Source organism: Phragmites australis, chromosome 3 (genome assembly GCF_958298935.1).
Source record: "Phragmites australis chromosome 3, lpPhrAust1.1, whole genome shotgun sequence".
Lineage (NCBI taxonomy): Eukaryota > Viridiplantae > Streptophyta > Magnoliopsida > Poales > Poaceae > Phragmites > Phragmites australis.
In genome coordinates, this window is record NC_084923.1 from 40,556,832 (window position 1) to 40,573,295 (window position 16,464).

General features: G+C 44.2%; 1 protein-coding gene across 1 annotated transcript; it reads right to left on the reverse strand.

Moving 5' to 3' along the window:
* Positions 1-12,017: 12,017 nt before the first annotated feature.
* Positions 12,018-13,701, reverse strand: LOC133910714 (premnaspirodiene oxygenase-like). Its single transcript, XM_062353016.1, has 2 exons — positions 12,777-13,701; positions 12,018-12,647 (listed from the first exon to the last, which is right to left on the reverse strand). Exons 1-2 carry the CDS (start codon positions 13,671-13,673, stop codon positions 12,018-12,020), a joined length of 1,527 nt encoding a protein of 508 aa, XP_062209000.1. The 5' UTR covers positions 13,674-13,701.
* Between the last annotated feature and the right edge of the window lie 2,763 nt (positions 13,702-16,464).

Genomic DNA, 16,464 nt, shown 5'->3' on the forward strand with positions numbered 1-16,464 from the left:
AAATCAGGTGCATTCGGTACATAAGGTGCCGAATATAGGCTACAGTGCCGTATTCGGTATCTCGTGTGCCGAATATGGTCTGTGCCAGCTGCGGGTACTTTGATGTTGTCACTTTATGCGGGGAATCTTATATACCGGTATAGGCTATATTTGGCATATTCAGCATCTCATATACCGAATACACCTAATTTTCGGCATATGAGATGCCAATACGAGCTACAGTACCATATTCTGCACCTCATGTACCGAATATGGCCACTTTGATGTTGTCATTTTATGCCGGGAACCTCATGTACCGGTATAGGCTATATTTGGCATATTCAGCATCTCATATACCGAATACACCTAATTTTTAGCATATGAGATGCCAATACGAGTTACAGTATCATATTCTGCACCTCATGTGCCGAATATGGCGGATCCATATTTTTTCGACGTATGGTGTATCGAAAGTCAGTTTTCAGTAAATAAGGTGCCGAATACGGATACTAAAATTATAAATACAACGATAAATTGTATATTTCGACAAATATGATCGTATACCTTATCTAATTTTAGATTTTAGCCTTCATACATGTGTAGCAGTAGACCTGAGTCCGGAGTAGTATGCTAGTTGTGAAACAGACAGAACAAGGCCAGACTGAGCTTGCCTTTGCAACCTGAAAATAGCCCATCGGCCCATCCCATAGACTGATGCGCGCGACCACAACCAGCCTGCCTATTCATGCCACGCCGCGCCGGTGCACACACTACGGACCAAAACCACACGCGCTTTCAGCCCCTTGGCCCTGCATGCAGGGATGCAGCGTATGGAACTTGATAAGACCATAGAATTGGTCTCCATCATAGCCATGAAAAAATTTCCTCGCCGGTAAAAGCTAATTACCAGATTTCGTGATGGCGTCCGGTTATCTCTAAACTTGTCAAAAAAATGTCGACCTGATTTGATTTTGGTCCATTTGTTGTATTTGGCTCACATTTAGGGTTCTTTTAAGAATACACTAAATTTCATACTCAGATATGGGATGTTTTTAAGAATACACTAAAATTCATACACACTTTCAACTCTACTTCAAGTAACCAAGTTATATTTGCGTGTTTTGGCCCCTTGAAACACCCAATTTCTAAACCAGTTGATCAAAATCCAACAGCCAAGTTCTCCACCCCCCCCCACCATCTTCTTCTCACATTCTTTCCCCAATTCCCAACCACGGACCCTCTTCCACATCCTTTCCAACTACGGCAAGTTACCGCACCCTCCCCCTCCCTTCCTCCTCTCATCTCCGAAAGCTCCTGAGTCGCCAAATCCAAGCCCATCACCATGCTAACCGTTGAGTCTCCCCTACCCATCACTAGTCCTCCACCACCTTGGCCAGCGACACCATGTCGCCTCATTGGACCAGTCGGTCTTCTTGACCATCCCTCTAAGCCCAAAGGGCACGATGAACCAAGGCTCTAACCCCAAACTCAAAACCTTAGCCCTAACATTGTTGAAGAAACCCCCTTCTCAAAACTTAACCTCACCAGAGCTCGCAGCAATTGGAGAAGAGGAGGGGGGGGGGGGGGATCTAGCATAGAGGGAGTGTGAAACACCTGAGTCAAATATCAAAATTCAAAACAAAGGTGTTGTCTATATGACACCCGATTGTTTTTGGATGCTAACATCCGATATTTTTACCCTTCCAATTTGAGAAGTGTTGCTTAGATTCAACTTAACTTTGTATTCACTAAAAATTATGTGTTATTGGGTACTCCAACACCGGAACTTTGATTTACATGAATACTTGAAATTACGCCAAACAAAAGACTATAACCCTAGTGTATATTGACATAATTCCAATGTAAACTAACGGTAATTGTAGATGGGCCCTAAAAACATATACATTTTTCTTACATAGACTAGTTGTGTGCACGTACGTTGCAATGAAAACCCATATATAGCATGAAATAATTGTAGTTTGCACACTAACCATGTCTCGAGCACATGGATTTGCAACAATGAAACTTGTGAATCATTCCAACATTTTATCAAAGTGTAGCAGACATCCAGCAATTGTTCAACAATCATCCAGCTCGATCATGACTTTTTTCAGAAGCGATCTATCAACCCTAATCCCTCCCCCCCCCCCCCCCCCATTCCAAAACTCCGTTCAGTGTTCACACCATTTTGTTAAGGAATGAAAGTAGAACACATGATCAATCACTCTACAAAATGACAGGCCATGTAAATAAATGCAATGGGAAAAGAGAAGTCATACCCTCTCAGGCACTGGCACTTTTGTGGCTTCATCCTCAGCCACAGCTAATTTGTCCACACTTTCACCATCCATTCTCAAGCTAGCAGCCCAGTCAGTTGCCTTGTTCAAACCAAGGTCTTCCTGGGCTCCGCTAGCAACTGCCTCTCCAGCAACAGCTTCAGAGAGGTTCTTGCAAGGCAAATCAATCTGCAAGTCAATAGCCCTAAGCCCCTTTCCTCTATGTTTCGAAGCAGACTTCCCTCTTCCCTCAACAGCTGCCTTGTTACCTCTGCCTTGGCTAGAAGAGCCATGAGCAACATTGACAGGCAGATTAATGCAACCGTTGAGAGTGCTGGTCAGAAAAGATTAATGGATCATTGTATACAGAGCATAATATGAACCTAGAAGGACAAGGATTGTGTAAAGTGCTTACTGACAAACTTGCCACTCGTATGGGGGGTGTAGTTGCACCCCTTATTGCTTTGATGATTAAGGTTCAATATGATCTGCAAGATATTCACCTAGATATATGAATGGTGTACCAAATAGAACTTTAGTGTCAAACTAAAGAGATAAAACAAGGAACCTCATATGCATCAGGACCCATACGAGAAGTTCCACCAGATAATCTTTTGCCAACATAGACCTGACCAAATCCACATTTGCCTAGCTTCCTATCAGTTACATATTCTGGGGAGTTACCTACTTGAACCTGCAACAGTTGGATAACATGCAAGTGCTTAATTCATAGAAGTAAAACTCTATATCATAAGATAATGTTTAATTTTTATACTTAAGTTGCAATAAGAAAGGCTATTATGTCCTACTTGGTTGAGAACTGACCACTATGTATTTTTTTAAGTAGTAGAGATTTAAACCCTTGTAGCCACCCCATGTGGCTTGTCATGGCTAAAAGGGTATGGAGTGGCTAAAGGAGCTGCAATCCCAAGGTTCATGGCAGACCAAAGGATTCATATTCAAATTTTGCTAAGGGTTTATTTTACATATACTAATTAATAAGATTTTTAAAATAAAAATATGAAACAGATGGTTCCCTTTTTTTTCCTAAATGAAAAGGTGTTTCCCTTGTAACATTACCAAAATTGACATCATGGAGCATTTGGAAATCAACATATATTTAGCTACCTTTTATCCGAGAAAAGAAAAGACTTGATCAAGTTAATTGCTTTATGTGTAGCTCCATGGTCCAAAAATTGTGATGCTCTGTGAAGAAAGAATAAAACTTACAAAGTGGTGATGGCATGTGAACGTGCACAAACTTTGCTAGAATTAGAAAATAGGTACAAAGATGCACGGTTAAACCTGCCAGCATGGAGCTTCACAAAAAAAATGTAACATGGATTATTATAGGACTATGGCTATCATAGACATGACCTCATCCCATTCAATGCCTCTATTTATTTATTTGAACCAGCCAAGTCTCTATTTATGGCCCACACTCCAAAATATGACCGTTGTTGTTGACAAGACGGCTCTACGACTCTGACGGTCGGACCGCTGCTTTTACAATGGCTATAGAAAGTGTCATGATGACCCTGACACACGTCGACGGTTAGACCCTGACCACTCATGGTCAGACCGTGAGCAAGGAATAGAGTGCAAAAACTCTTTGTTCCCCGGACGGTAAAACCGGCCAAGCCAGCGGTCAGACCGCCAGCCAGACCAGAGGACCCAAAACTCTCTGTATGACTGGCGGTCAGACCGGCACACTCTTCGGTCAGACCGAGACTGGGTTCTACTCAGCATCGATGAGATTTTATACAGCAGTCAGACTGGCCTCTTCAGCGGTCAGACCGCGACTGAGTTCTGTTCAGCATCGATGAGGCTTTATACAACGGTCAGACTTGCCTCTCGGCGATCAAACCGCTAGTACACAGAAACGCCCCAAAGATGAGTTTTTTATGGGTTCTCTCAAACTAAATTTTTCACTCTATATGAAATGCAAGTTTGAGCAATTTGGGCACTATAGATACCTCAAGTAGACGCACATCAACCTCTCTTTATAGTACGACATTTATCCTATCAATCCAGTCAATTTCTCTTCTCTAATCTCAGTTGACCGGTAAAAGAAAATACCCTACAATTATATCTTTACCTTTAGCTAGCCATTCTTCTTGTTTTCCACTCATGCATCTTCTAGCTCCGCAACATCTTAATGACTAATCTTTTCATAACTCATTTAAACATGTTAGTACACAAAAGACATATTATCATTAATTAACAAAACACGAATTAGGGGCCTAGATGCCTCAATGCGGCCCAAAGGTTTGCTCACTTTTCTGCTTACTCTTCAACAAGCTTGGTCTATAACATCCTTGGCAGCTTACTATAGGTAGCATTTGGCAATTCGGTTCTTTGGACCTTATGTCATCCTTCAGAATGTGGTAATGAGTAATGCTGGAAATGATGGATTGGTGTTTGATCTGGAGAATTGGCACACATCTTGGGATCCAAGTGATTATTTGCAGTTGGGGAGTATCACGAATGGCATGCCTCATATTCAGATGGTGCAGTACATCGAAGAAGATGCTAATGTCGCATCGGCTTGAGGGCAAGCCGAGTCTCAAGGGGGGATGAATCTCGGACTACTAGGCTGGACTACAAGACAAGACAGTGGGCTGGCCCTTAGCCCAACGTGCTGGAGGAAGCAACACCTACAAGGAAGCAATCGGCCTCACGGAAGAGCCATCAAAGAACAAAGACACCAGAACATCTTTTTCCTCCTTAAGATGTCTCTTCCTCCTCTGAACTCCTCTTCTCTGATCCTCCGCCTTGTTGATGCTCTCTTCCGGTCTCTTCTCTTCCTCCTCCAAATCTAGATTGCTCTTCCCCGTCTATGCTTCCACTTCTACCAGTTGTCCACTTCTACTAGTTGTATCAGATACTAGAGGCCTCGGTGGCAATACATCTTTCGGTGTTGAGTTGATTGGGGTGTTCATGTGATTGATTTGTGTGCTTGGATCGATCGTTAATGTGACACCTTGGCATTCGTATCTCTCGTTGGCAACTTGTTGCATGGGCCAGCACCAGAGTTCTTGAGCATGGTGCAGAATTATGTCCCCGAGGCTGCCGCGAGTGGGAGAATCTACCGGCTGGATCTCGGTACATGTGATCCTGATGTTCATTCACTTATATCCATAGTCGGGGCATTGCATTCCACGGAGGTTCTTGTAGAAAGTTGGAGGCTCAACGACCCTTGTGCCAGATGGGTCGATGTACATTGTGATGGTGACAAGAATGGCAGCCGTCGTAGGGTAATCGGGGTCAATTTGTCATGCCTGGGCCTCAATAGCATGATCCACTAGGCTTTCACCTCTCTGATCTCACTTGAAGTTATTATCCTGTCAGGAAACAATATCAGCAAGGACATCCCATCAGTCATTGCGTAGGTCCCGTCCCTATGCATCCTTAACGTGTCCAACAACGCACTGGAGGGAAGTATGCCCAAGTTCCACAATGATGTGGAGGTATGGGTAGAGGGCAACCCGTCGCTGAACATCTCCAGCTTCTTCCAACCAAGCATGTGTGAGAAACTACATTCCACCCTCGTTGTCATGGTTGAAGCATTGCTGGTGCTAGAGTTCTACTAGTTTACTTGTTGTTGTGTTTAATTTGTTGACTGGCATCTGCAATCTAGTCTTCGAGTAGTGTTGCCCCTGGCTGGCGAAATTCTCCTGTATCGGGCCAGAAAGCTTATCAACCAGTGAAACTCTGATTAGGATTGAGAACACATCAGTGTTCACTTCCATTGTAGCGAGCTTGAAATGCAACAACTCATGCACAAGGTAGCTTATAGTATACTACAACTAGAATGACGTAATCACTAGGGTCAACTGTGTTCATCAATCTCAAGTCCCAGGGGCATGTGCCCCTCCCTCTCTCATGCTGATGGATTATCTTGGTGTGATGTTAAGCAGTGAGTAATTTGTTAGCCAATGATGTATACACTTTCCACCAGAAATAAAATACTCCTAATCTATATCTAGTTAAAAATAGAAGGAGATGACCATCCAACCATGATGGATGGAAAAAGAGAGACAAAAAAGGCTAGGTATTCTAAAGAATTCGGGTCCTGAGGTGTGTTTGGTTGAAGGGATATCCAGATGGCCATCTAGTTTTTTTAGGTGTTTGGTTGGAGGGCAAGCTAGATAGAATTACCATCTAGAGGGAATATTCTTCCTAGATGTTTTGCCTGAGCCATCCATGTACTGGCTGAGTTTTTATTTTTACTGATGTGGTATATTCTGGTTAGATAGAGTAAATGATATTATCTCATAAACTCTTTATCTGATTTGCGATTCGACTGTACCATTGTATTAATTGTAATTAAATCAACAAAACAAGATCTCACATGATTAAATTTTGATAAAAAAAACTAATATATATGACAAGTGGATCCCACAAAATTTTGGATAACTCCATACAGGTTCTATCGTCCAACCAAACAAGAAATTAAATCGCCCTATCCAAGCTACCAAACAAGAATTTGGATCGCTTGATCCAACAAAACATGGATGGACATATCCCATCTAACCTTGTTCTCCAACCAAACGCATACCTCGTCCTCAAACGGAACGGTCAGGGAAAAACCTCTAACCATTTTCAATTGTATATTTTCTCTCGAAAATGAAATTGAAAATGGAAAAGCCAAAAACGGGTACGAACTCGGGAATGTCGGGATATCAAAAATAAACCAATCCGAATGGAAACACACTGGTATCGATTGGGAACTGATAATTCAAAATGGGAACACCGACCTTAGAATCATGTACAAGACAGCAAAACTACCACTCTAGTTGAATGCCCTCCAGATTCATAGTGGCATCTTGTAGTTTTGTTTGTGATTCTGGCTCAGTCTACAAAATTAGGACAAAGATGACAAACAAGATTGACTAAAAATATTGACGCCGTTATCTACAATTTCATAACTTAGTGATTCATGTTGGTGTAATTATGCCAATCATGACACTGAAAGTTCTACTTTGATCATGATGTACTACAACACTTGCAGTTTCATAGAAGGGGTCTTATTGGAACACTGGCTGCTATGCCCATCTCTTGCATCCAACAGTGAAGTAAAATTGCAATGACACTTTTAAGAGAAGGTAAAGGTACATAATATGGCGAGGCGGAGGCATGTCTGGCGACAGTGAGAGAGATGACATACTAGCATGATGTGTGTGAGAGAGATGACATGAGGTTATAACAGTAGTTTTCACATGTTGTCTCTATAAGCTTAAGTCATGGCCTAGTAGTTATAACTTATAAGCATCATAACATTGCACGTGGTATAGTGGTTATAACTTATAAGCATCGTAGCATTACACGTGGCCTAGTGGTTATAACTTACAAGCATCACAGCATTGCAACTATTTAAAATTGTAATTCATGTACCACTAGTAGCAGATCAGTAGTTCCGGTTACTGGTGACAACCATTAAAATGATTTAATTGCCATTTAGGAAAACCTGGTCATCAACCATGAGGCTAGGCAACTTACAAGGGTCATTAGAGGGGGCAATGAAAATTGAGTCTTCTCATGATCCCACCTCTGTGTAACAATATATGATACTATGTCTGGCAAGCAAGTCTCACATGTAACCTGTACATAAATTGCCAGCACATCAAATGCAGCGGTAGGAGTGATGCGCAGGGCGGGGGCGGTAGGCAGGGAAGGAGCGAGGAACAGGGCAGAGACGGCGCGCAGCGCAAAGCAGGGGCGACATGGGCAGGGCGGGGACGAGGGCCGATGGCGCGTAGGGTGAGGGTGGCAGGCAGGGCAGGAGCGGCGTGCAGGGCAAGGGTGGGCGGACAGGGACGACAGCTAGGATTGGAGATTGGAGCCTTGAGGCCGATCGGGTGAAGGCTAGTTGGCTTTAGGCTGTCGGGCTGTAGCATGTGGGCTCAAATGAAAAACGGGAATACTGTGGAAAATTTCTGATTAAAAATGGAATTTCAAAATTACGATGGAAAAAACAGCAAAACCATTTTCAACCCCGTTTTTAATTAAGTTTTTCCTTTTCATCCCGTTTTCACGTAAGTCTCTAAAATTCGAAAATGGTTGGAAGAAATGTAGAAAATAGGAGGGGACAGGACGGCCCTTCCATTTTCATCCATACTCCTAACGACATCCGACCCTTAACCCCCTTCTAATGTGATCTCAACTATTTTTTGTTGGAAATAAATCAATTTTATTTATCTTTATCTCTCACGATCGATCTATTCTACCCCAAATCAAGAAACCATCGTGATTTTATTAGAGATGTCTAACTAAGAAGATTTTTTCATGGTATGAGTCCCATTCTTCTTGTTCCCACAGACCCAAAAGAAATTAATTATTGACAACCTGCTAAAGTCATTATGAAGGAAAGCACAATGAGAATTATAAGGCGACGAATTATAAGTAAGAGCATGCCGTGCCGACATATGGGTTTCCAGTAACGTTGACTGAAACAACGCTCTCGGCGAACTTGGGCAGCCCACACAAGTTGTCGGCGGCATCAAAGACATGCATGTTTACAAGGTTGGTGGTGTCCGAGGAAGGCATTGTGGTTCAACCGGACTTTCACGAGGCTTTCCATGACGGGAATAAACTGGTCTATGCGCGACGTGAGCGTTCGGTTGCCAATGGCCCTGTCTTTCTGGCCACTGACGTCTAGGTGCTTGATCTTGCTGTTCTTCTCGAAGACAGGATCTATGGTACAAGCTCTCTAGGGCCGGGAACACGATGGTGCTGCCGAAGTAGTCCGGGAAATGGCCGTAAAGGTTGATGTTGTTGACCCAAAAGCTCCGTAGGCCGGAGCAGGTGAGCACAACCAGCCGAATGGCCGGGGCTACCATGGCGTTGTTGTCGAGAGTGATCGTCTCAAGGGCGGGAAAGCCAGCGAAGAAGCCTTCTGGAATCCTGGAGAAATGGTTGGCGCGGAGGCCGAGGGTGCGGAGGTGCTGCAGCGGCGTCGGGAGGAGGGGGAGGTTGTCGGCCAGCGCGTTGAAGCTGAGATCGGGATCGGCGAGGAAGCTGAGCTTGCTGATGTCGGATCCGTTGAACGTGCCGGGCAGCCCGGAGTTGCTCGCTCTGATGGAGGTGGCGCGGCCCACATGGTTGCACTGCACGCCGGCCCAGGTGCCGTAGCTCGGGTCGACCGATTTCACGCCCCAGCCCAGCGACTTGGCGGCGCCGATCGTGTTCGCAAGGGCTTGCATGGCCGCAGCGTCATCTGGGTTCGCCGGCGCGGCGGCTGCGATCCAGGAAAGGAGGCCGAGGACCATGAGGACAAGATTACAAGAATTGGCACCGGCATTAATAAACCGTTTTTAATTCGCGCGTGTGCGAGCAAGCGAACGAGTGTACCATCCCGATAGCTTCTGCTTTTTCTTTTTTTGAAACTTTTTTCCTCCCATCTTTCCTTTTTCAAAAGTTTATACGAGAAAATTTTGGCTCAAATTTTACCAAAAAAGTTTGTATGAGAAAAATTTAGCTCAACGTTTTAAGAAGAGTGTTAACCAGAAAAAGTTTACTAAAAAATTTTATGCAAAAGTTTTTAGAAATAAATTACATAGACCCATGTAACAGAGTTGAACGCGAGTGGTTACGCGTGGAACATGTTTTTCAATTAATAGGTCTGCCATTAGCTCATCGTAGAGTACTTGTGATTGGAATTTTGTTCGGTCGCCCTAGCTTATGTAGGCAGCGATGTTACCAAATTAGTTTGCCCAACACAAATACAAAACAAAGAAATAAATGAACTAGTTATGTACACACGGCAGTATATTTAGTGAGGAAATCTTTTCTATACTTGTATATTAATTACTTATATATATGATGATATCAAATAGAAAATCAAGCAATAAATGAACTTGTTATTTATACACACCAATAGTATATATGCCGAGTGTGTGGAAGAAGTCTTTTTGACATACCTATATCAATTATTTATATATGATCGTAACAAAATTTGGACACTCGACATAAACAGAAAATCAATCCAGAAATCAACTCGCTGTTTATACAAGAGGTAGTGTGTTAATTGAGGGGAGAAATCTTTTATTTATACCTGCAAGGAAAGAAATATTGTATTTATCAATTATTTATATATGCGAATAAATCAACTAGGTTTTTCTTTTTTTCAACCTTAAGTCAACTCTAGAACGGGCACTTTGCACCCAGTAACTATCAAAACCCTTCAATTTTTCACAACACATCCCAGTAACTATCAAAACCCTTCAGTTTTTCATACCTGATATGTTGATTTTATTTTTGATATTTTTTCTATGTTGGCGGCCACAATCATGGCATATGTGGCATTTAATGGCATCCAAATCAACGTAATCAAATAAAAAACGTAGGCCGGTAAATTTCATGTAAGCCAAAGCCAATGGTTATGACCACCTACATACGGTTTTTCAGGCCTAGAGCTTAGACTGGAGTCGGTTTCTCGCATGGAGCAGGCAACACTTGGGTTACGAGTAGTTAATTATTGTTAGAGGTGGCTACCTTAGGTCGTATTTATAGAGTATAGAGTTTTCGTCTTTTACGTGTGTTTTGTTGAGAAGATTGGAGATCTAACTTATTTTCTTTCTCTCCACCTTTTTATACGGCACGGTAATTCTCTTACCGATAGTTAAAAAAAGATGAATACTGAATTGTGAGTTATGGTGCTTGAGGGGAACTGTGGTACCTCCCATCCGGATTATAATGAGCCCTTATCTAATAAGGGCAATTTAGGAACATAATTTAATATAAACAGGGGTAGTTTAGTAATTATTCATGTGATTAATCTTCTCGCACGTCTTACTCTTGCTAGCACTGAACGAAACGCATCTTAGTCTCCACCTCGATCCGGTCCGACGGTTGCCTCCTCCACCGCCTCCTTCTCCAGCGGGCGGCGACACCGCGGCAGACAACAATTCCCCAAAAATCGAAATCCCTCTCTAGTCTCTAACCCTAACTCCAGTCTTCGGCCGTTCGATGGCGCCGCGGCGGGCTCTCGCTTCTCGGCGTTGTCACTGACTCACTCGGGCGCAGCCGTGCGGGGCACGTTAACACGTGGCACACGGCTGCGGGCTGTGGCAGTGCGGCGAGCGGCGCTACACGCTTGCGCCAGGGCCGCCAGGCACTGGGCATCCGGCCGGCGACAGCGGCAGCCGGTAGCCAGAGCAGGGTAGGACTACAGGAGGCAGACGCCAAGTGGCAGGCGCGCGCTTCTCTCGGCAGCAGAAGAGCAGAGCAGTCGAGTAGGTAAGAGGTCATGTTTAGGTAGAGATCGTGTTCTTCGACATATCCGGTAAAATCTTCAGAAGAATACGAGACGAACAACTGAGAATGAAAAAAAAAAACGTGAACATGAACACTACGAGAATGACAGAGGAGTTTCTCGAAAAGAACGAATGACGCAAAGGAGAGGCTTTAATTGTGCACGTACCCATTCTAATCTCCTAAAGACTGTTTTGCCATTCTTTATCCAGTTGTGTTAGCAAATAAAATTACCTTATCATCCTTTCACCATTAGTACCTGGCCCAATATTTAAGTACCTTTCAGTCGGTACCTTTGATTGTGGAGCGTTGGATTTTAACCAATGAACGGTTCACATCATCTGCAAGCACATTAAAAACTCTCTTGTTTTTATAGTATAGTTGGAGGATGCAAACCGAACGGTTTTGAAGCTAACGGTTTAAAAAACAATCCGAGGCTATAGTTTTAGGTGAAAATCAAACTTCTTCCTTGTTTATATAAGTAACGTAGGTTTAACTTGTTTGAACTCATTCTTGCAATGTATCAGTTCGTTTGGGAGTAGCACATAGCATGAGCGGGTTCTTCCTCCGAACGCCGAGCCCCATGGCCTCCTCCATGTCGACCTCGTCCACGCCGGCAGGCAGTCTCCAATCGAAGTGGTACATGAACTGCAGCAGCGTCAGCTCCATGCCGGCCAGCCCGTAGTTGTACCCGGGGCACATCCTGCGGCCGGCCCCGAACGGCGTGAACTCGAAGTGGAGCCCGTGGAAGTCCACGGCGCCGGCCTCCTCGAACCGCTCCGGCCTGAAGTCCTCGGGGTCCTTCCAGTACCGCGGGTCCCTCGAGATTGCCCACGCGTTCACCACGATCCTCGACTTGCCCGGCACCACGTACCCGCCGAGCTCGGCCGTGTCGATGCTCTCCCTCGGCACCAGCAGCGGCGCCGCCGGGTGCAGCCGGATCGCCTCCTTCATGACCAGCTTCAGGTACCTGAGGTCGCTGTTGCGGAGGTCCGTCTCGGTGATGGTCTCCTTCCCGCGGAACGTTCTCCGGATCTCGTCCTGCAGCTTCTTCATCACGCGGGGGTTGCGGGCGAGCTCCGACATGGCCCACTCGGTAGACGAGCCCGACGTCCCCGTGCCGCCGGCGAACATATCCTGTAGTTGTAGATAAACTTGGTACGTGAGAACAGTTCTTATTGAATTAATAAGCATGGAAATTTTTCGAAGTAATCGAAGCAGATGGAATATATTATCCTTCAAAGAAAATAAGATGCAGTAAGATACCAATACGACAGCTTTGATGGTGTTGTCCGTGAGTGGAAAGCCCCAGGAGTTGTCGCCCTGCTGCAGGGTGAGCATGACGTCGACGACGTTCTCATCGACGACCTCCTTGCCGGCGGCGAGCCTCTCGGCGCGCACCCTTCGCCTCTGTTCGATGATGTCCACGAGTATGCCGTCGAACGTCCTGTGGATCTCCCGGAGCTTGCGCTTCATCCCGCTGACCTCGCCGAGCACCTCCCTGAGCCGCGGGAAGAGGTCCGGCACGTTGAACCCGCTGGAAAGCCCGATGACGCGCTTGATGGCGTCCTGGAACACCGCCATGTCGGGCCGCACCTCCCCGAACGAGGACCTCGAGATGGTCCGGCTGCTGATGTCGTACACCATCCTCGTCACGTTCACCGGCGCGTCCGGCCCCGCCGCGCGGATGGCCTCCACTTGCCGCTGCACCTCCTCTTCCCGTATGTACTGGAACGAGAGGATCCGCTTGGGGCTGAGCACCTCGTGGATGCAGAGCTTGCGGATCTTGCGCCAGTAGTCGCTGGCGGGCGCGAAGATGATATCGGTCCAGCCGTAGCCGCAGATGCCGCCGACGAGGAGCTTGGGGCGGTTGGCGAAGTTAGGGTCCTGCACCTTGAGCACCTCGCGCCCGAGCTCCCGCGAGGTGACCACCACCAGCGGCATCGGCCCGATCTTGAGCATCATGATGGGGCCGTGCACGGCCGCCAGGTCCCGCAGGCTGCGGTGCACGAGCGTGTTCACCACGTGGTGCACGCTCCCGATCACGGGAAGCGTGCGCGGGCCGGGCGGACGGCGCCGGGAGGAGCCCCCCGGCCGCAGGAACTGCAGGATGGACACGGCCAGGAGCGCCAGGAGGATGGCGTTGTACATGGTGTCGTCCATGGCGTCAGATCGATCGGTCAGTCTTATCGATTGGCTGGTGATGGAAGTGATCGAGCTGGAAGCTAGCTCGCTAGGCTGGCAGACGTACTCACTGTCACTGGTGTGAGTTCCCAGCTGTATTTATAGCAGCGATTCAGTGTGATGCGAGCTAGTGCGTGCGTGCGTACGTACGAACGTACGTGTACGCCCATGAAAGGGTGACATGTATAAAATTATAAATAGATGAGATTCACTTTCGTCATTCTTCGGTTGGAACGTTTGGCCCATTGTACATTCCGGCCAATTGAAGCACGTAATGTGCAACTCCTCGCAAGAAATTTACTAGTCTGTCTGAGTTGTCCTTGGGCAATACAAAAAGGGAAAGTGAATTACTGATAACATTGCAAATATTCCTAAATGGGAGTGATCGAAGGTCAAATAGGGCGCCGTCGATTCATACTAGGCGCTGCCTCTGGCTCCATGCAAGTGCAGCAACTGTGTACGTAGTAGGAGTTTCTCGTTTCATCGTGTAATTTTCTAACCTTCGGTACAGGTTAAACACCCCTTCACCTTTCAGTGCCTCATTGGCAATGGCTGGTAGCGGGAGGTTCGATGTAATTTTGGAGTCTGGATAGGCAGAAACCGTGCAACTTTTCAGTCCCGGTTAGACGTCCAAATCGCGCGCTCCTCCCTTAGCCTTCCACGTACGCCGATGATGCTGATGCGTGCATCGGCTGCAGCATGAACGCATGGCTTTCGTGAGGCTTCCGACTCTTTGAGCTCGATCGGAGGTATCCAAGATCAGCTGCTGCCTGCCGCGTTTCTTCTTATCCGATGACTCTGTTCTTTACCAGGAAGGTGCTTCGACCTGTCATTAGCAGGAGCGCATCACTGTCTGTCGTCATAACCTTTTTGCTTTGTGATTCACCCACTTGGAAATTTTCACAGCGTGCAAAACTACAGTGCATTGACCATCTTTGACGGGGCCTTATTTTTCTTCGCATACACCAGCCAAGTCTAGGAGTGTTAAACCAAAATCAGAAACTTGGCAAACTGGTAGGGATGAAAATGGATAGAAATGGTTTAGTAAGTTCTCTAACCATTTTATTTTTATATATTTTTTTCGAAAACGAAATTAAAAAGGGGAAATCGTAAACATGTGACAGGATATTGAAAACAACTAATTCGAACGTAAACATATAGGTATCGGTTTGAAACTAATAATTCAAATCGAGAATGCTAACCCATAGAATTGTGACTTTAAACATCAATACGACACATAATTAATTCACCTTAATAAAAATAATTCATACCATACACAGATAGATCACGTAAGGTCATAAATCTCAACTGAAAAATAATCAATGTATAGTAACTTAAGTACTCGACTTATACAATCACACAAAACTAGGGTTAGAGGTGACGCAGATCCAAGAGCTTGAACGACATCAATAGGTTGGCAACCGACTGAGATTAGACCACTAGATCTGAGTGAACTTTGAGATATGGGTCATGTTTAGGTTGGCTGACTGGATTTGGCATGAGCTATATTATAATTTATGAAGTTTAATCTCAATTGAAAAAACAAAAATCTAAATTAAAAATAATATATCGGTAATACGATAAAAAAAATAGTAAAACCATTTTTGTCCTGTTTTTATATAAGTCTCAAAAATCTAAAATATCAGAAAAATATTGAAAATAGACCGAAACCGAACGGAATGAAATTCATCCTGTTAGTTTTTGTCCCAACAAACTCGCATCCAGAGGATAACGAAACAAAGTAGATTGGCTCGGCGGCTGGGCGCGCATAGGCAACTGCCCTACACCCAGGGTTCAACTTACCGTTCGCCGGTTGATTACAGAGATCGAGCGGTAATCAAAAAGTAGTGATAATTGCTCGGAAATTTGGACAAAATTCGTTTGAAAAAATTTAAATTTTGGGAAAAAATTTGTGGAATTGACCTCTCGGTAACCGGTCGAATTGGACCGGTTACCGAGAGATTTTCTCAATTTATCGAGCGGTGTTCTCGAATTTTTCATATTACCGGTAACCGCTCGGTTTTGTCCGTAACCGCTCGGTTTTCTCAATTTATATAGCGGTTTTCTTGATTTTCAGTGAAGTTCAACAAAAAAATCCAAAAATTATCTCAATCTTGTAAAATCAATAACTAATTCATCTGAACTTCAAATCAAGTGAAATAAATTTTATTGGTTTCCTTGTAACATGATATATATTATAAAAGTATTTATACTCATAAAAAATTTCAAGATTTTCTGTGAGAAAATTTATTTTTTAAACCAAGTTAAATGCATAGTTTACTCTTTGCTAATCCAAAAATCATGAAACTACTTTTGTTAGTCTTCTTACATGATCATATGTCTTTAAAAATACATGAACTCATGAATTAGTTATTGTCACATGCAGGATTGTGTAAATGTGTTGCAACTAGATTAATTCATAACTGACCCATCACACCTCAAAAATTAGTGAAATCACTTTTGTTAGTTTATTTATACTATGATTTACGTAGGAAAAATAATAGTAGACATGAAAAAGTTAATTACAGTGTTGTTTCTTAACACATTCACTTTATGCTTGTGAACTTTGTAAAAATCATAGAGAAATTAATAAAACTCTAAATAAAATGAAATCAATTTTAAATATCCTCTTAAGATACGGTCTACATAAGAAAAATATGTGTTTGTATGTTAAACTTTTCCTTAATATAAGTTAATAACTAAGCCGCACGCTTCAACTTTTTTCATTTTTTCAAATTTCCTCCCTATATAATATGATGTAAACGATATT

Coding starts and splice junctions, on each gene's coding strand:
- LOC133910714 (XM_062353016.1), bottom strand. CDS start 13,673: ATGGACGACACCATGTACAACGCCATCCTCCTGGCGCTCCTGGCCGTG. Junction 12,648..12,776: donor CCATCAAAGCTGTCGTATTG/GTATCTTACTGC, acceptor CTACAACTACAG/GATATGTTCGCCGGCGGCAC.